At 40.4% G+C, this 21320-nt stretch overlaps 1 protein-coding gene across 1 annotated transcript in view; it reads left to right on the plus strand.

The window, feature by feature from the left end:
• Positions 1-21320, plus strand: part of LOC122788286 (sodium channel protein type 4 subunit alpha-like) — a 1768016-nt gene that overhangs the window by 1197085 nt on the left and 549611 nt on the right. The window contains exon 13 of the mRNA XM_044055359.1: positions 9993-10113. Within this exon, the coding sequence (XP_043911294.1) occupies positions 9993-10113 (121 nt within the window). The remainder of the gene's footprint in view (positions 1-9992; positions 10114-21320) is intronic.

Here is a 21320-nt window from a genome sequence, read left to right on the forward strand (position 1 = left end):
GGCAGCAAGAGCCTTGGCCAGTATTCGAAAGCCTAGGGGTGACAGGTGCAAGCCATCTCTTGCGAAGCAACGCGGCTTGTTGAGCATGTCATCCCAGCGTGACAGACACTGGATCCCCTTTGGAATGACACCAGAAACTTAGCCAATTGTTGAAATTGATCATTTTTTCTTTATACTGAGGTATCATTCTTGGCAAGGGCAGGATGCTACACAGGGTCAGGGTCATACCAGCCTGGGTTACATGATCAGAGAGCTCTTCCATGTCTCTTTTCATGTAGTCCAGGGAGGTATGTCTCAGGTCATTCACACCAACATGAACAATGACAGAGTCATATTTGTACTTCTGGAGTGACCTGAGTGCTTGTGTTATGTGGTGGATTCTGGCTCCCGACAGGCAGCTAACAGTAGCCTTCTGCTTGTCCAGCCTAGTGAGTGGGACGTCAGTGTGCCTGACTATAGAGTCACCTATTGGTAGTGTACTTTTACTTTTCTCTCTATTTATCAATGACATTCACCTAGCAATCCCCCAAGCTACATGCATCCAATACGCAGACGACTCCACTCTTGTATGCTCATCCTCAACCACATCTGAACTTCACTGCCTTACCCAAACAGTGTTTAACACAGTTGAACAATGGTTTACACAGCACTGTCTCCTCCAGAACCCCCAAAAAACTAAACTCCTCCTTTTACTCCTACATGTAGGTCCTCCCCAATAGATTTCACTGTAACATCCAACAACGGTAGTCTCGTATCCCCAGAACCTACAACAAAACTACTAGGCATCGCCATAGATGACAACCTCAACTTCGACACCCATATCAATAATACTCTAAAAATTGTAAACAGAAAACTTGTCTCTCTCTACAGGATCAAACCCTTCCTTTCTCCTTCAGCTAGAATAACTATTGCTCACACTCATCTAATCTCTACTCTCCTCTATGCCTCACCCATATATACAGGTCTATCTAAAAACAACCTCAATAAATTGGAACATTCCTACAATAACATAGCCAGATTTGCTACAGGAAACCCTTTCAGAACCCGCCACAGTTATAATCTAAAGCAGCTTGGATGGCTTGAACTGCAAAATCAGCTTAAATTCCACCAACTGACCATTGCCCATAAGACCCTTTACCAACCTACCAATACTCCTATACTATCTACCCTCATCACCCCCTATACCAATCTGAAGACCCTACGATCATCACATAAACTGCTTGTAGATATTTCAAAATCCAACAACAGAGCAGGGACTCAGTCTTCTCTAATACTGTTGGAAAATCCTGGAACCTACTTCCCAATGACCTTTCCTCACTTCCCTCTGTATCACTTTTCAAAAGCAAACTAAAACTCTTCCTCAGAACACACACTGGTTGTGACCCTGTACAAAGCCTGACTAAGCAACTAGCTCTTCTATCTTGCCTCTGCCTACCCTCTTCTTCTCTTTAATCAAGTCCATCTCTCCTTAAATACAACATACCCTTGTCCTACTATACACTCTTACTTGCATCTTCTGGAAACTTATGGTTGTGGCAACATTTTTTTTACTATATAATTATTGTTTAACCTGCCTTCTTTTTTTATTATGTAAAAACCTGTAGTTTTTGTATTTACCTGCATTACTCTGTACTATGATTGGATTGTCTACCCTATGATAATCTCTGTACTATTCCTTCAAAGTTCGTTGTACCTTTTAATAGTTGTTTATGAATCCTGTGTTTATATGAGTTGTTTTGATTTTGTTCTCACGGAGCTTATCTCCTCGGGCCTCTACTGAAAATGGACATGTATCCAGTTAGACTAGCCCGGTCAACAAATGTAAAATAAAAATAAATAAATAAAATAGTGTGTTAGGTATGTTATTTCGCTTTAAGGGCTGTGATTGTGCGGCACACTGATTTTGTGTTTTATGTGTTGTCTGGTTTGTGACGGGAGGTGCAGGTTGTTTGGGTGTCTGCTTTGGAGGTCTCTGATGCTTTTGCAGGTTTTTATTTAGAGCCTCTGAGTATGATTTTGTGTATTTATGAGTATTTTTTGCCAGTGCTGGTTTAGTAGGTCTATGTGTGGCTCGAGGTGTGGTGGAAGTGTTAACCTTTTCCTCTTGACTGTCTGTTCCAGTGTTTGGGTGGAGACAGCTTAGCCTCCAGTTTGGCTGTATAACTGCATCTCTCGCATATGTTAGTGTTTTGTGGTAGGAGGAAAGGGTTGTCTGTGTACATGAGGCAGTTGTAATATTGCCTCAGGATACCCAGATTCACCAGATGGACTGGAGAGCACACCTGAAATTGTCCTTTGGTCATGCCTGAATAGTAGGGTGAGCTGCTTAGTCGCTTGGTTGGTGAGGGGTTAATAAAGAGCCCTGCCCTGCTGGGCAATCAAGTGTCAGGGTATATTAGTGCTTGCTATTAGGTCTGAGCAAGTGCTGGGCTGTAGGATGCTTTCTGAGTGCTTAGGTTGAGAGTTAGACTAGTTTCAAGGGAAAAACTGAAGAGGAGACTTTGTGGAGCCGGGAATAATTTAACCGTAGCTAACTGGCACTGCCCGGCACACAAAACCATGCAAACACGTTTTTTATAGCAGGGAAATGAAAGAGAAATTAGCCCAAAATGGCCAATAGACTACTAACTTCTGGGCTGGGACCACTCCTCCAGGGACAGATAGGCTGCTCAAAGCTCCCCTCTCTTACAGGTGAACAGAAAAACTTCCTTCCATCCAAGTGAGGTATGGGCAACTCAGAAACTTGTAACACAGCCCTGAATTCAGCACTAGCCTGAAAACTGGACTATACTAGCTTCAAAAGGTGGGAAACAAGGAATTGTTTTGTTTTGTTTTTTGTTTTTTTTGAGAAGATAAGGCAAAAACAGTAAAAAATACACTTAAAACAACTTTAAATGACTACAAACGATCAGAAAAGGCTATTGCACTTTAGTGTGTAGCCTACAACAGTTAAACAAATTATTTAAACAAAAAAACGACTTTTGCAGGCAGTCAAATAAGTACAATATGTGAAAAAAACAAGCTTTTAAATCACAATAAATGCTTGAAAATCGGCGTTTAGGTGGAAAACAGTTATGTACAGCAAGAAAGTACAGAAAACTGATACTTAATCACTCCAGAGTCTCTCTTCTAAGCTAGAAGGCTTGTATCAGTTTAAGGCTTTCTAGTGCTTCCCAGTAGGTTAGTTGCAGGAAAGATGGGAAACAAGCACAGATGTGGTCTTTTAAACCAGAAAGTTGAAAGAGATGGACAAACTGTCTCAATGGTCAATAAACTACAATGTCTGGGTCAAGAACCACTCCTCTTTTGGTAGACAGGCCACCTAGTGCTTACCACTTCCACTGATAAGCTAGAAGGCTTTCCTCCAACACAGAAAGGCTTGCGGGGCTCAGAAGCTTACCAACAGTCCTGGATACAGCAACTCTGTATCTGGATTAGGCTAGTTACAGGAAAGGTGGGAAACAAGTGCAAGTGTGGCTTTTAAACCAGAAAGTTGAAAGAGATGGAGAAAAAACCTGCCCAAACGGCCAACAGCTACAATTTCTGGGTCAGGAACCACTCCTCTTATTGTTGATAGGCTACCTAATGCTTACCACTCCCACTGATAAGTTAGAAGGCTTCCCACCAACACAGAAAGGCTTGGTGGGCTCACAAGCTTACAAAGAGTCCTGGATACAGCAAATCTGTACCTGGACTAGACTAGTTACAGGAATGGTGGGAAATAAGTGCAAGCACAGGCTTTTAAGCCAGCAAGTTGAAAGAGATGGAAACTGCCCAAACGGCCAATAAACTACAATTTCTGGGCCAAAACTCACTCTTCCCATGGAGGATAGGCTACCCAGTGCTTATCACTCCCACTGATAAGCTAGAAGGCTTCCCTCCAACACAGAAAGGCTTGGGGGGCTCAGAAGCTTACTAACAATCCTGGATACAGCAACTCTGTAACTGGACTAGGCTACTTATAGGAAAGGCGGGAAACAGGCGCAAGTGCGGCTTTCAAACCAGAAAGTTGAAAGAAATGGAAAAACTGCCCAAACGGCCAATGAACTACAATTTCTGGGCCAAAACCCACTCTTCCCATGGTAGATAGGCTACCTAGTGCTTACCACTCCTACTGATAAGTTAGAAGGCTTCCCTCCAACACAGGAAGGCTTGGGGGTCTCAGAAGCTTACCAACAGTCCTGGATACAGCAAGTCTGTATCTGGACTAGACTAGTTACAGGAAAGGCAGGAAACAAGCTTAGAATTTTTTTTTTTTTTTTACAGAAAAGCAGCTATAACAGCAGTAAATACAATTAAAATTGCAGTGCAGGCTAGCACACTTGAGTGTGTAGCAATATTACGGCAAATACAGTTTAAATAAATGCAATTAAATTAACAAATGACTAAAAAACAAGTGCAGAAGGCAGTAAATTAGAAGGCTACTAACAAGCAGGCTACTCTGCAAAGTTGGTACAAGCTGGTACCGCTTCCTGTTGATGTACTACAAGACTGTTGTATTGTCTGTAACCAGTTGAAGAGTTTCCAGTGATGAAAGATGGCTCACAGACTTGAGTGCCTTGATCGGGGCAAGTATCTCCTTGATATCTATATGCTTGCATCTGTTCTCAATGTCCCCACTCATTGCACTTTTATCTCTCATGAAACTGCTCCCAAAGCAAAGTCCAAAATGTCTCTGTGACTGACTACTTTGGAGCTAGGAAGGAAAAGGGAAGACCTGGATTTAAGGATATCTGTTATCTCCAGCAAAATATTTCTCTTTTGATAAACCCCAGCACTGGGATATGAAAAGATAACAGGTGTTGATGGTGGGACCAAACAGGTTTCAGATACCACTATATCTTTCTCATGTGGAGTCTTGCCAGGTGTATCATGAGAATCACAGATGATACGACGCCTGAAATCCTGAGGTGTTCCCTCACAGTGATCTAAGTCTGAGTGGAAAACCTTAGTAATAGAATATGGAATAAAAGCTCGTTGAACTGAGGTGTCTCTTTGAGATGCCAGGACCACAATCCTGTGAGCAGCTTTTGAATGTTCTCTTGGAATCCCAGCTTATGTCAAAGATCTCTCACTCAAGTGAGGCATTCCTGACACATTGAAAAATACTCTTCAAAGATAAGCAAGTTGTCTAACTATAGAAAAAAATGTGCAAACCCTGGGGCTAGACACTTTTTAAACACTCTTGGTGGTGCAGTGGACAGTTGTAAGGGTTAAGGCAAGAGAACTGATAATGTGATCCAGAGAAACAAAACCCTAAGTAATGTCTGAAGTCTAGATGAGTAGGGACGTGATGATAAGCATCTTTTAAGTCAAGTGTTGCCAGAGAACTTGAAAGAGGAAGAAGATGTAGATTATGAAGCAATATCATTTTAAATCATTAACAGCTATGTGGTGTGGAACATCATACCTCTAACAGCCTACCTATATCTTGCATTCCTGAGCATTTTCTGAAAAATAAACTTAAAAAGCATAAGATAAACAACTGTAAACATTTTATAAACAATAAAAGCTATTAAAACTGTACAAATAGCAATATTATCAGAAAGTCATATTCTTTACAGTGCTAATAGTGCATAGTCTTTTTCATAAATACTTTGACATATACTTCACACAAACCCAAAATTATATTTTTTTCTATACTTCCACAAACAAATTGTTACATCTTGGAAACTGTACAACCTAGACATTTATTGTTAGAACATTTCCATTAGCCAGACATGAACTTTCATATGAGAACAAAGAAACTACTCTGTGAGTGCAAGTTTATTAAAATATTTACAGAAATATGAAACACATGCTAATTGTATAATTATCAATATAAATAACAGTAGATGTTGCTCAAGATGAGCAACTTATAGTTCAAATAACAAGGCTACGCTTCTTCAACATTTAAGGTTTCACCTGATATCACAAAACAGTTTGTAAGCCACTTATTTTTGAAGCATTAAGTACATATGGAAATATTATTTGTTTTCAGAATTATTAACAAAAATCTAGCAATATCTCAAGTATAGTGTGATATAAAAGGACCCTGACAATGCATTTCCTTGTCTCCCACCATGGCATATCACACCACACCCCTCAATATCATAGCCTGGCCTGAATTAAGGTATGCAAACATGAGCACAAATATGAAAATATGAAGGTAAGAGACAAACAGCGATTAGTTTATCTGCTGCAGGATATCCTAGATTAGGGATTTTGGTGTCATTTTGTCAGTCATTCCATGTCCTTTCTAAAATTGCCTATTATTAGTGGGTAAGTAACATAGTATAATAAGCCAGGCCCTGAAAAAAGGTCTGGATGCAGTAAGGAGCTACGGGTGTGAACTGGAGGCATACAAAAAGCACTATAGGCCTGAATGAGTTAAAACTGGGCACTATCAGAAACCACTTTAGGAAAGAAAGATCCAGAACTGGTCTTCAAGGATTTTTTTCTTTGGCACTAGGAATATCCTTGAATAAAAAGCCTTTCCCCACCTGTGTAGTAGGAACTGGCTCTGTCAGTCCTTGAGACATGTGATGAAGAACCAGTGGAAACAAAAGAGTCTGGTCTGGAAGATGAGGAATGACCCCCTGGAAAGGAAGAATTTCTTCCCACTGTTCCTACTGCCATCTGTAACTTTGATGAATGATTTTCAGAACCCATTTGTCTGAAGTTATCTGTTGCCAAATAGAAAAATAGAGATTCAGACTTTCTGGAAGAAAAAAGGGACAAGGGAGAGAGAGTTTCACAAAGTCTCTTAAATAGTCATTTAGACTTGTTGGTCTGTCTTTGTTTTGTGAGGTTCAACACTTCTTTTTGGACCTCCTTCCCATTTCTTCTTAAAAACCTGTTTTCTAGTATTTTGTTGAGGCTGTTTATTCTGTTTCTTTTTTCCAGCAAAATTGGATGAGGAGATAGAAAATCCCTTGGAAAATTTGGAAAAGGAGGACTGAAAAAATCTTAAGAGATTCCCTGGATCAGCTTGCTCCTTTTTTCACACTTTTTGTTCACCTCCGCAGCAGAGGGGGTCAAAAAATAAATCTCCATCCAAGGGAGAATTTAAAATCTCTTTTTTAGCATCATGTTGGAGGTTCTGAGAATGCAGCCAGGCAAACCTCCTCAAAACAGTACAAGTAGCCATAGCACTGGAAGAAATATCAAATGAGTCGTACAGGCACTTTAAACAACGAGGAGTGACCTGTGCAATAAAATACATTGTTATTTAAGGCACAGTTTCTCTCTGAAGAAGAAACTGCAGATAAAACATTTCTCATACTTTCACCTTTTGTAAGAACAAACTTTAACATATGAGGCCAACGATTCAAAATTCTGAAAATCAAAGCTGCAAAAGTATAAACCTTGCCCATATCTAATGTTAATTTTCCCATCCTTATCAGAAAGAGTAGGACCAGAGTTAACTAAGTGCTTAGTGGCAGTAAAAAATGTAAAAGACTGAGGAACTTTATACATCCTTTCTGCCTTTTTGGGGGGCAGCTGGCTGACTATCAGGAAATTGCAGGCAGTAATACGTACAAATCCAGTAAAGCAAACAGAACTGGAGGAATGGTTGTAGGTTCTGGAAATGCAAAATCCTTCTGTAACAGCTCATAGCATTTTCTGAAAGACTGATAAACCTCAGTGGTCTCCCACTGAAAACACTGGCATATTCTAGCAATAATCTCAGAGAAAGAGAAACCCCACAGTCAGTATCAGAAAGTAACATATCCCCACATAACCTCTAGAAACTTCCTAACACCCCTTCTCAATAAACACCCATGATACATAGGGACACAACTGGGTTGGACTACATGGATAAGTTTATAAATGCCCTGGTGGTCATTAGCCTTGTATAGAACTATGAACCTCTGAGCTCTCTTCTGAGTCAAAATCAGAAATCTGAGGGGAAAAATGACTCTGTCTCCGCATCTTGATGTTCCCATTCAGAATTTTGAATCTCTTCAGAAAAATAGAAATTGTTGTTTCTTTTACCAGAAACTACTTTAAAAGAGGGCTCAATAGCCTGAATTAAACTGTAAGCCAGATCCAGTAAATTACTCCTATATAAAGAAAATTGAGGAGTAGAAGATACATGTTTGGTTTTCTGTTTCTTTTTGATAGGAAAATGGGGCCAATCATGTTACTAATTGCAGCAGATGCTTCCCCAGGGATGGGCACAACATTCTGACATAGGGAAACCTTCCCTGTTCCCTCTCCCAGGACTGACAAGAGTGGGTCTACCTTGCCCACTGAGGGTACCCCAGTAGTTGCAGAGGACATGGTTAATCCCCAGTCTATAGTGGCTGTAAGCACTACACCAGAGGGATCTAGGGTAAAAGATGACTAGTCTGATGTACAACAAATGGCGAAAGCAGAGTCACCCACCTGCAGCTGAGGAAAATTGCTAGCTTGCGGTGGTAGGAAAGGCTGTTTGCTTAATTGTTTTCTTTTTGTGGCTGGAAGAAGGAATGGACATGGGACCAGTAGTCTATACCATGGTCAAGCTAAAACTAATGCCTCTATCCCAGGGAAGACAAGCAGCAAGTTCCAGTAAACACTACCTGTCCACAAAAGTTACTTTCTTAACAGGAAAATACAGTAAAAAATCTATTTAAAACACTATGCCAGCCCCACAAAAGTAAAATAAACAAAAGTTCTCCACAGAAATTTTTTTTTCAATTACACTGCTTTTAAACTGACAGTCCAATAAAACACACCACTCCTTACTTTAAAATAACTTTCCTGAAGAGGAAGGTAATAAAACATCAATAAAATTAATGGAAGTTTTTTTTTTCCCAAATGGAACTTAAATCTCCAGCAAAGGAAAGCACAAGTCCATAACTGATACTTGAAAGCCTCAGAGGAGCATTCTCTTTGCCAGTAGTAAAACATTGGAGGGCTGCTTGCTCAAACTAGTCTTTTGTTTAGCTCAAGCTGTCTGTCAGTTTCAGCACATGGAAGGTGCCTTGAAGCTGTGGAAGCTGGTAGGCTGTTAATCCTTGGCAAGTTATACCATATTGCTAAGGCTACTACAGCAGTAATCAATATGGTGAACATCTAAAAAGAATCTGAAATAGATGGCAGACCCTGTCTCATCAGGTGGGACCTCTTGGGTGGCTCTTTTTTGAAGAAGCTCAGAAATCTGTTGTGCCACTGCTCTGTCCCTCTTGAGTTTCAGTAAGAATGGCATAGAAAAAAAAGACTGAATACCTGTCAGAAAATGCAAGGGTAAGATGGTTAGGACGTCTGTTTTCAGAATATCTTTTTTTTTTACACTCCAGGTAGATATCTGGTATCTTTCAGCATGCTCCCAAAACCCTGCCAGCCTTGCTATAAACAGCTACCAGTCTGTTACACCAAAAGACAGTCCCATTTTAAAAAAACTCCTGATACAGATCTCATGCCACATTTCTCTGGATTGCCCCTGTTCTTTCCATATCTGTCAGGAAGTACAGTTAGAACAGACCAGATGGAGCACATCAGTTCTTGACTGAGCTATAATACCGCTGATCTATGAAACTAAAGTAGCCGCAGGTATAAGACAGCTATTGGTCAGGGTGCTGATTCTCAAAATGGGACACTTTTCCTCAAAAGTAAATGAATATTACACATCATCCCATACTGACGTAGAGTTTAATTTAGACTCTCAATGAGTTCAGATTCACACCTCTGTAATGCACACATGTTCTTGGTGGCTATTCAGTTGTAGAGCTTTGCCATTTTTATTTTACTGACCAAGTGGGCAAGCAGACAGTGTGTGTCCTTTTCAGTCATGCTCCAGGCTGACACACAGCAAAAAACATTAATATGGACAATGTAAACATAGCAAAAGCATACTTCAGGTATTATTTAGAAAAATATTATGTTAAGTACATTGAAGAACCACTGAGGTTATTATGATACTTAAGTGGATAAATACCATATAAAGACAGTATGCTTGAAATGAGTTATAAGTGATGAAATAAATTACTGCAAACTGCCTAATTCTTTTTCTTGATTGTTTGCAGTCAGAAAGCACAGACCATGGACTGGAGAAGGGGAGCCAAGAACTTCCGTCACTAGATTACTTGAAGGAACCAGCTCTTGAGAAGGCTGCAAGTATGCACACTGTTCTAACCACAGTAGAAGGTAGGGTCTTCTAGCCATTTACAAATAATGTGCTGTTAAATATTCAGTTTCTGTTTTATATTAGGGTTTTCAGCCATATGACCACACATCATCATCAGTACATTATGTCCAGACACTCTCCTATTATTTACTTTCTCCATAATTTCATAGGTTCATAAGTTCATAGGTGTATACTAGGCTAACAACCACTAGGGACCTTATAAGCCTAGCCATGCAACCCAAATGTGACCCACAAATTTGATTTATATAGGTGGTGATTTACTGATTATCTCTGTCCATCAAAGGCATAAGACCCAGACCAAGGGTGAATTTCCAATTACCCATTCACTGGTCCAAGTTGCACTTGAGAAATGATAGGGAGGAAGCCTGCTTTACATGGATATGGAGCCTGTTCCAGAGAATAGGAATTTTCTGAGAAACATATCTGTCTCTCCAACATGTCCTATTTACATTGCAAGCAAAATTTAGGTATTTTAATCTAGTAGCTCGGATGCTGTTTGCTTTGCAGATGTGCAAAAGGTTCATCAAATTAGGGTCCAGAGATGCCCTGTATGCCAGGCAAAGATCATCTCTTAAAAGTCTATATGATACTAAGTAAAGAGACAGGGCTTTGAGCCGATCAGTGTAGGATATTGTGTTTTCTTTCTGTATTCTTTTTTGTAAGGAACCTTTGTGGAAGTTCCAGTTGCTGCATGTGTATGGTCAGGCACATACCGAAGGGGGCATTATACTCTATGATGGGTCTGATGAGGACCGAATACAGTGGTATGATGACTTTTCTGGACCTAGATGCCATGACCTTATTTATAAGTTGAGCAGCATAGAAGGATTTCCTTACATGCTGGTTGAAGGCCTGGTTACTGTCTACATGAGTTCCCAGATCCCTGACTAGTGATCAACTTTTAAGGGTATTTTTGATGATGTACTTACCCGGGGTGGTAGATGTCCCCAAAAGTACTATAATGCATTTCTTGGTATTGAGTTTTAAGGCATGGCTTTGACACCACGTGTTTATCTATATTAGTCCTTCCTGAATGGTGTTCTCATCTTGGGGGGGATTCAATGACTGCTCCCAGTTTGCAGTTAAATGCGAACTTGGCCAGCCAAAGCTCTTTGACAGTGGCTTTGACATCTGAGAAGTAGATGCCAAAGAGAAGTCAGCCCAGCACAGAGCCCTAGAGGACTCCACTGATGACTGGCCTCTTTTGTGGAAGTGGCCTTAACAATTTTAACCTTCTAGGTCCTATCAGTGAGCCACCTAGCTATCCAATGTGTTATAACGGGGTTTATACTTAGTTCCATAAATATGCTGACAATGCCAGAGTGGGATACTGTGTCAAATGCTTTAGCCTGATCTAGGTAGGAAGTATGCACTGTTTTCCCATCATCCATTGCATTAGTGACCTTTAAAAAGAAGTGTACCAGATTCAGTAGGCATGAATTTCCTTTGACAAAGTCAGCCTTGGATGTATCCAGTCTCTGGAGATCTTCCATGTCCTTGTTGATAATTTCCACGATAATTCTTTCCATGGCTTTGCAAATAAGACTAGTTAGACTAATAGATCTGTAGTTTCTAGGATCTGTTGAAGGTCCTCCCTTATAAAGGGGGGTGACTATTGCAGTACTCCATTCATGTGGCACAAAGTCTGTTTTAAGACTATAGTTAAATACTGACTCCAAGGGTGCTGATACGTTATATTTTAGACTATTCAGGATGCATGCTGTGTGCTGCCCTTTAGGTTTCTGGCACAACTGCAGGATTCTTTATGGTTATCTTTCATCTGGGAGACTATCTCAAAATTGGATTTACTTGACCTAATTAGCCCTCTTAGTTGCCTATTTACTTTGATGAGAGAATTTCTATTTTAATGGGAATTGCCCTTCCTGATTTTTGCCATATATATATATATATATATATATATATATATATATATATATATATATATTTTTTTTACTTTTGTTGTATATCCTGTTTAATTGGGATGCCACCAGGCTGGTTTGTTTCTAGGTCTAGTCCTGAGCTTACTTCTGGTAGGTACAGCAACATCTATGCTGCACTCAACATGGTTGTACAGAGTTTCTAAGAGTAATTCAGCATAAGCTGATGTGTTCTCAGTGTTTGGTGGGGCATTGACATTTTGACAGTCCATCACCTAATAAAAGTTGATTTGCCTTGAAATAGTTCCTAACTGTTGTTGGTTTTAATGGGATTAAAGAGATGGTTTTGATTTTGAAAGAAATAGCATTATGGTCGGACCTTACCAATGAGGATGAGACATTGGGGGTGGGGGTGGGGTGCAGCATTCTCCTATATTTGTAAGCACGAATTCCAGTTTATTGGGGCCTCTACTAAATGTATTCACTATTTGGTCAAGCACATTTGTGTTTGCAAAATCCAGGAATCTCTTGTGCCTGTAGATTTGAGGCTGTCTATGGTTCCCAGTCTATACAGAGGTAATGAAAGTCTCCCATAAGTAGGGTGTTAGTTTGGATGGTAAGTTTCTCCAGTAGGTCCAAGTATGCATTATGAGCATCTTGGGACATAGGAGGTGACTTATAACTGGCTAGGATATGATACGAGATTTTGTCTAATGTGATCTGCACATAGAGGAACTCCAACATGTCATCCTGTTTGACCACCCTACTGGTATGCTTGTTACTGGTGACTGTATATTTTGACACCTCCTCGTTTAGCCCTTTTCTGTGCAGTTACTGGTCTAAAAGTGGTGCTTTAAACCATGTCTCGATAACTGCACAGATGTCTATATTCTCAAGTGTGAGGAGGGCTTGGAGGGGGAGTAGTTTTTTATTTAAGCTCCTGGCACTGAGCAATTCCACCTTGAGGCTCATTTGTGTTGATTTTGCTATGTCGGCAGGTTTTGCAGTTTGCCATTGCCTAAAAAAGGCACTATGGGCTGGATAAAGTTTTAGAAAATATTCAAAAACCTACAGGGGAGAGGTGCAGACCATCTTTGGCAAAGCAACGTGATCTGTTAACCATGTCTTCCCAGGCTGACAAATACTGGCTCCCCTTAGAATGACACCAGAGAGAGAGTCAGTTATTAAAACAATTATTTTTTGCCCATATTGTAGCATCATGCTAGGTGATGGCACAGATATTCCTGCCCTGATGTTTGATTAAGCAAGAAGGTGTGACTTGCATGGGAGCATTACCATGAAATACTAGCATATTCTGGTAACATGGACCCCAAAGTGATTTAATACTGTTAACCATTCACAGAACCCCCATGGATTTCCTTAGGTAGATAAATAAATGGGCAATTTTAGCAAAATACATGTCTTTCTTAAAAATATTAATTTCAGCTGGATCCCTGGATTTGAATAAAGACCCTGCTTTAACAGATGATGCAAGGACCACACAGATGAGGTTTGAATCTCATCCTGCCAACCAAATATGTGAGGAACAAAAATAGGTACTGTTAGAAAATATGAAGGAAGATAAGCATCAAAAATAGGTACTGCTAGAAAATATGAAGAAAGATAAGCATCAAAAATAGGTACTGCTAGAAAATATGAAGGAAGATAAGCATCAAAAAATAGGTACTGCTAGAAAATATGAAGAAAGATAAGCATCAAAAATAGGTACTGCTAGAAAATATGAAGAAAGATAAGCATCAAAAATAGGTACTGCTAGAAAATATGAAGAAAGATAAGCATCAAAAATAGGTACTGCTAGAAAATATGAAGGAAGATAAGCATCAAAAATAGGTACTGCTAGAAAATATGAAGAAAGATAAGCATCAAAAATAGGTACTGCTAGAAAATATGAAGGAAGATAAGCATCAAAAATAGGTACTGCTAGAAAATATGAAGAAAGATAAGCATCAAAAATAGGTACTGCTAGAAAATATGAAGGAAGATAAGCATCAAAAATAGGTACTGCTAGAAAATATGAAGAAAGATAAGCATCAAAAATAGGTACTGCTAGAAAATATGAAGAAAGATAAGCATCAAAAATAGGTACTGCTAGAAAATATGAAGGAAGATAAGCATCAAAAATAGGTACTGCTAGAAAATATGAAGAAAGATAAGCATCAAAAATAGGTACTGCTAGAAAATATGAAGGAAGATAAGCATCAAAAATAGGTACTGCTAGAAAATATGAAGAAAGATAAGCATCAAAAATAGGTACTGCTAGAAAATATGAAGAAAGATAAGCATCAAAAATAGGTACTGCTAGAAAATATGAAGGAAGATAAGCATCAAAAATAGGTACTGCTAGAAAATATGAAGAAAGATAAGCATCAAAAATAGGTACTGCTAGAAAATATGAAGAAAGATAAGCATCAAAAATAGGTACTGCTAGAAAATATGAAGAAAGATAAGCATCAAAAATAGGTACTGCTAGAAAATATGAAGGAAGATAAGCATCAAAAATAGGTACTGCTAGAAAATATGAAGAAAGATAAGCATCAAAATAGGTACTGCTAGAAAATATGAAGGAAGATAAGCATCAAAAATAGGTACTGCTAGAAAATATGAAGAAAGATAAGCATCAAAAATAGGTACTGCTAGAAAATATGAAGAAAGATAAGCATCAAAAATAGGTACTGCTAGAAAATATGAAGGAAGATAAGCATCAAAAATAGGTACTGCTAGAAAATATGAAGAAAGATAAGCATTAAAAATAGGTACTGCTAGAAAATATGAAGAAAGATACGCATCAAAAATAGGTACTGCTAGAAAATATGAAGGAAGATAAGCATCAAAAATAGGTACTGCTAGAAAATATGAAGAAAGATAAGCATCAAAAATAGGTACTGCTAGAAAATATGAAGGAAGATAAGCATCAAAAATAGGTACTGCTAGAAAATATGAAGAAAGATAAGCATCAAAAATAGGTACTGCTAGAAAATATGAAGAAAGATAAGCATCAAAAATAGGTACTGCTAGAAAATATGAAGGAAGATAAGCATCAAAAATAGGTACTGCTAGAAAATATGAAGAAAGATAAGCATCAAAAATAGGTACTGCTAGAAAATATGAAGAAAGATAAGCATCAAAAATAGGTACTGCTAGAAAATATGAAGGAAGATAGCCATTTGAAATGTTGGAACCCACTAGAGCAATTACAAAAACACAGAAACTGAATGGCAGTAAAAACGGGCTAGATGCAGGGAACCCCTGCAAGAAAGATGTGTAAAGGGGAAGAGCAATGTTCACAATTCGCTCCTCTCTTGGATTTTTAATCTTTTTTTTTTCAGGATATCAGCAATACAAGTGCTGACATTTCAATATATAATCATAGAGAAAAGGTGCTTGCACCAAGCAGGTTACAATAAAAGAAAGAAAGAAAGAAAGAAAGAAAGAAAGAAAGAAAGAAAGAAAGAAAGAAAGAAAGAAAGAAAGAAAGAAAGAAAGAAAGGGGTTGTAAGTCTAATTCAATAATCAGTTCATAAACTACAAACTGTCCCCCAAAGCATAAAGGGAATACGCAGTGCTATTTAGGGCATGAACTTTCAACATCCACCCCCAAATTAAGGTGCACACAGGCCACCTTAGACCTGAGTCTTTAACCTAGCACGCCAGGCCTGTTTCCTAGCACAGTGTCTTCTTCTGACCCTTACCCAAGGTAACTTCCTATCCCACAAATTATTATGTAAACATGTACACTGACAGACAGATACACACATACACACACACACACACACACACACACACACACACACACACACACACACACACACACACGCACACACACAAATATATGCACTCAATTCCAAAGGAATAGTAGGCAACAGTGGTTTGTCTGGATCCTTCTACTACCTACTGCTCTTGATTAAGCCAGATATGAAACCACACACAATTATCTGACTGGTAGTAGGTCCAAATGATCTAGCGAAGTTGAGATGGGTGCCGCAGCCTGTTAGCCTTCATTCATGGCTGGCTTTAGGCATAGGCAACATAATTTGGCCATCTAGGATGCCATTCAGCCTGTGGTACTTTTACATCTTTTTCCCACTTTTTTTTCACATTGAATAACATAAAAGTACTCTTGCCATCAAGCATCTGCTAGAAGAATAAAGCACAATACATAGTTTAGTTTAGTTTCCAGGATTCAGCTTAATCCCACCCAAACCAAGGCAATGAGTCTTTGAAGTCTCAAAGGCACTGTGATGCATTGTCTAAATTATGGAAGGTGACACTGAGATGAAAGGCCAGATTTTTTTTACAGGGTTAGGGTCACATTAGCAATGAAAACAGAGATGGTGAAAGAATGCAGCAATTAGTGTGAGTTCTTGCAGAATGGACTAGTTTGTAGCAGTTAAGTGTCTTTTCTTTTTTTTTTCTTTTAATCCCTGGAAGCAGGAAGCAGCCAGCTACTGCTGGCAGTTTTTTAGACATACATACACAATACCGACAAAGTCTCTGAATAGGCTGCCTCTCTATAAACATGTGCAGATGTTCACCTCTGCTAAATGGATTGTGTACTGTACTGATCTCCACAATGAACCATAGTACGTATGCATGTATGCCAATTGACTGTTCCTAATTTCACAGTACATCACTGGTATTGTCTTATATGTTTTTTTTTCCTGTCCTTCATAAATATTTAGATTTTTTGGTAAATCCCTGAAGATTACAGTCAGGCAATAATGCCAGACATTAGAGTAAGTGTGTTTTTTGATGTTTTAATTTCAGTCTTTTGAAATTTATATTTTTGGTTTTGGCATTTGTTTATGTTTGCAGAGAGTTTCTTATATACACACATTTGTAAATGCCCTCACATACGAACATGTGCACACACGTTGCCATCAATTACAGCTCTTGTATTGCTGTGATGGTACACCTCAGCTGATTTAGTATGATCAACTGAATGGAAAATACATAAATATCTGTCACACAGATATTCATCTTAGGTTCATAGGTTCATAGGTAGGTACTAGGCTATCTGCCCAAGGGCATTTTTAAGCCTAGCCAGAGTGTATCGGCTTTCGTCGCCCCATTGATTAATTAACTGAGCCTCTGTCAAGCAGTGCTAATGAAGTCATCCCAGGGGTGTATTTTCTGTTACCCATCCACTCGTCAAGGCTTCTCTTGAAGAGTGTTAGTGAGGGGCTCTGCCTAATGTAGTTAGGAATTTTGTTCCAAAGCATGGGGAGTCTCAGTGACAGGAATCTATCCCTCCAGCATGTTCTATTTATTGTTGTGGTGAGGTTTAGCTCACTAGAGTGCGTGGCTCATAGTTACTTGGATTTCTTTAGGTGGAGCATGTCCATCAATTCTGAGTTGGACATGGCTTTGTAAGTCAGGCAGAGATCACCTCTGAGTAAGCGATATGCCACTAAGTACAGCTGGAGTTTTTTCAGTCGGGCTGCATAGGACATATGTTTGAGGCCAGTAATCCTCTTGGTGAGGTGCTTTTGTGGTCTTTCCAGCTGTTGGAAGTGTCTTGTGAGGTACATCCCAAATGGGGCGTTGTACTCTATGATGGGTCTGATGAGTGACGAGTAGAGGGGCACTATAACCTCTTTATTTCTAGATGCAAACCCCTTAGTAATTAGATGGGCCACATAGAAGGATTTCTTAATTACTTTGGCAATATGATTGTCAAAGGAGAGATTACTATCTACCTGGGTCCCCAGATCTCTTATTACCTCTTCTGTATTAAGGGGGCTGCCACCTATGTGGTAATTCGTGGGTGTTTTGTTTTTCCCAAACGGGATGACTATGCATTTTTTGGCATTTAGCTTGAGGCCATGACTTTGACACCAGGTGTCTGTCTCAGTAAGGCCTTTTTGAGGGATGTCCGTGTCAGCCGGAGTGTCAGTTATGGCTCCCAGTTTGCAGTCATCGGTGAACTTGGTTAGCCGTAGTCCTCCTGTGTTTGCCTGTACTTCTGAGAAATATATGCCAAACAGTAGGGGTCCCAGAACTGAGCCTTGTGGGACACCACTTGTGACTGGTTTAGAGTCAGACCTGGAGCCCACTATTCTTACCGTGTGAGTTCTGTCTGTAAGCAAGTTGGCAACCCATCTTGTGACATAGGGGTTTATGTTCAGGCTGGTGAGTTTTTCTATAATACCCGAGTGAGGAATGGTGTCAAACGCCTTGGCGAGATCAAGTTAGGCTGTGTGAACCACCTTTACCTCGTCTATGGCCTTGGTGACTGTCTCGAAGAAGTCAACCAGGTTTAGTAGGCATTATCTGCCCTTAACAAAGCCGAACTGGGTCGGGTCAAGTGTTTGGAGGTTCCCAATGTCTTTGTTAATGAGTTTCATGATGATGCGCTCTATAGCCTTGCAGACCAGACTAGTCAGGCTTATGTGGCAATAGTTACCAGGGTCAGTTGTGGCCCCTCCTTTGTGGAGCAGAATAACCATTGCTGTGCGCCATTCTATGGGCACATAGCCTGTGGAGATGCTGAGGTTGAACAGCGTGTTTAGGTGGGGGGTTAGTTCGTTCTGTAGTTCGTGCAAGACGCAGCCTGGGACACCATCTGGCCCCATTGATGCTGTGTTTTTGACTTTTGAAAGCGCTATTTTCACCTGTGCTTCTGTGATTTCCAGGACACTACACTTTTCCGGTATTATTGTGGGCCCTTTTGAAGGTGAGAGGGAGGTGAAGTTTGCACTGAATCTATCTGCCAGGATGTTGGCAATATCAGTAGGTTCAGTATATTTTGTGCTATTTTGCACTAACTCAGAGCATATCTGTGAGTTGCCACTTAGATTCTTAACATAGCTAAAGAAGGCTTTGTGGTTATCTTTTGAATCCTTGGCTATTTTTCTTTCGAAGTTAGCCTTGAATGATTTTATGAGGGACCTTAGTTTCTTACTGATACTGATCAGGGATATCTTTCCTTCTTGGGATTTGCTTTTTTCCTGAACTAGTTTCCTCCTTCTGTTGTATAACCTGTTTATGGCAGGGGGCCACCAGACTGGTTTCCTTCTCTTAGGGGAGTGAGTCTTGGTCTTGCTAGGGATGGCACGATCCATGCATCCTTGTAGGTGCTCATAGAGTGCAGTTGTAAAGGATTCTGCATCTTGGGCAGTGTTATCCTTTAGCATGGGGGCTGTGAAACTTACCACCTCTGTCTTAAGTAAGGTGAAGTTTGCTTTAGAAAAGTTTTTCACTGTGGTTTCCTTGGTTGTGGGTGGTGGTAGGGTGTAGACATCCAGGGTGATTAAGTCATGGTTTGATCTAACCAGTGATGGGTTGACCTCTGGTACAGAACACCTGTTGCCCATGTTGGTGATGAGCAGGTCCAATATGTTGTGGCTTCTGGTAGGGGACTTTACCAGCTGATCCAGGGCATTTGAGTTGATTAATTCCAGGAAGCACTGAGCCTGGGAGTTTGTACTCAAGTAGTTTTCCCAGTTAATGGTAGGGTAATTGAAATCACCCAATATCAGGGTGTTCGGTAGGACCTTCTTGTTTTCCAGTGTCTCCAGAAAGGCGGAGTCATGGTCCTGGGTCATGGAGGGTAATCTGTAGCAGGCCACAATTTGCATTGCAGATTTGCCCGATGTTAGTTGCACATGGATGATCTCAGAGGTATCATGCTGCGCCACTAACCTGGAGGTGTGAGTATCCTTGATGAATATGGATATACCCTCTCCTTTTGTGTTTCGGTCCGTGTTCTGTGGCCGAAATGTGTGGTATGAGTTGTAGCCCAGTAGTGCTGGAGTGCTCTCTGGAGCCTTGAACCAGGTTTCAGTTACTGCACAGATGTCGACGTTCTCCATACTTAGGAGTGCTTTGAGCGCATGCATTTTGAGATTTAAACTCCTGGCGTTGAGTAGCATAACCTCATTTTTTTACTTGTGCTGTTTACGGTGCTGGGTTTGAATTTTGAGCCTTGCCTAAAAAAGGCACTATGGGGCAGCAAGAGCCTTGGCCAGTATTTGAAAGTCAAGGGGTGACAGGTTGAAGCCGTCTCTTGCGAAGCAAAGCGGCTTGTCGAGCATGTCATCTCAGGCTGACAGACACTGGATCCCCTTTGAATGACACCAGAAGCTTAGCCAATTGTTGAAATTGATCATTTTTCTTTATACTGAGGTATCATTCTTGGTGAGGGCAGGATGCTACTCAGGGCCAGGGTCATACCCGCCTGGGCTACATGATCAGAGAGCTCTTCCATGTCTCTTTTCATGTAGTCCAGGGAGGTACATTTCAGGTCATTCACACCAACATGAACAATGACAGAGTCATATTTGTACTTGTTCTGGAGTGACCTGAGTGCTTGTGTTATGTGGCGGATTCTGGTTCCCGATAGGCAGCTAACAGTAACCTTCTCTTTGACCAGCCTGGTGAGTGGGGCGACAGTGTGCCTGACTATTGAGTCACCTATTACTAGTGTGTTAGATATGTTATTTCGCCTTAAGGGCTGTGATTGTGCGGCACATTGATTTTGTGTTTTATGTGTTGTCTGGTTTGTGACGGGAGGTGCAAGTTTTGTGGGTGTCTGCTTTGGAGCTCTCTGATGCTTTTGCAGGTTTTTATTTAGAGTCTCCAAGTATGATTTTGCGTATTTATGTGTATTTTTTGCCAGTGCTGGTTTAGTAGGTCAATGTGAGGTTGGAGGTCTGGTGCAAGTGTTAACCTTCTCCTCATGACTGTCTGTTCCAGTCTTGGATGGAGAGACCTTAGCCTCCAGTTTGGCTGTATAATTGCATCTCTATCATATGTTAGTGTTTTGTGGTAGGAGGAGAGGGCTGTCTGTGTACATGAGGTAGTTGTAACATTGCCTCAGGATACCCAGATTCACCAGCTGGACTGGAGAGTACACCTGAAGTTGCCCTTTGGTCATGCCTGAATAGTAGGGTGAGCTGCTTAGTCACTTGGTTGGTGAGGGGTGGATAAAGAGCCTTGACCTGCTGGGCAGTCAAGTGTCGGGGTATATTAGTGCTTGCTCTTAGGTCTGAGCAAGTGCTGGACTGTAGGATGCTTTTTGAGTGCTTAGGTTGAGAGTTAGACTAGTTTCAAGTGAAAAACTGAAGAGGAGACTTAGTGGAGCCGGGAATAATTTAACCCTAGCTAACCAGTGCTGCCCAGTGCACAAAACTGTGCAAACGCGGTTTTTAAACTACTAACTTCTGGGCTGGAACCACTCCTCCAGGGACAGATGGCTGCTCAAAGTTCCCCTCTCTTACAGGTGAACAGAGAAACTTCCATCTATCCAAGTAAGGTATGGGAAACTCAGAAACTTGTAACACAGTCCTGAATTCAGCACTAGCCAGAAA

The sequence above is a fragment of the Protopterus annectens genome, chromosome 13.part0, assembly GCF_019279795.1.
Source record: "Protopterus annectens isolate FY-2018-M chromosome 13.part0, PAN1.0, whole genome shotgun sequence".
Classification (NCBI taxonomy): domain Eukaryota; kingdom Metazoa; phylum Chordata; order Ceratodontiformes; family Protopteridae; genus Protopterus; species Protopterus annectens.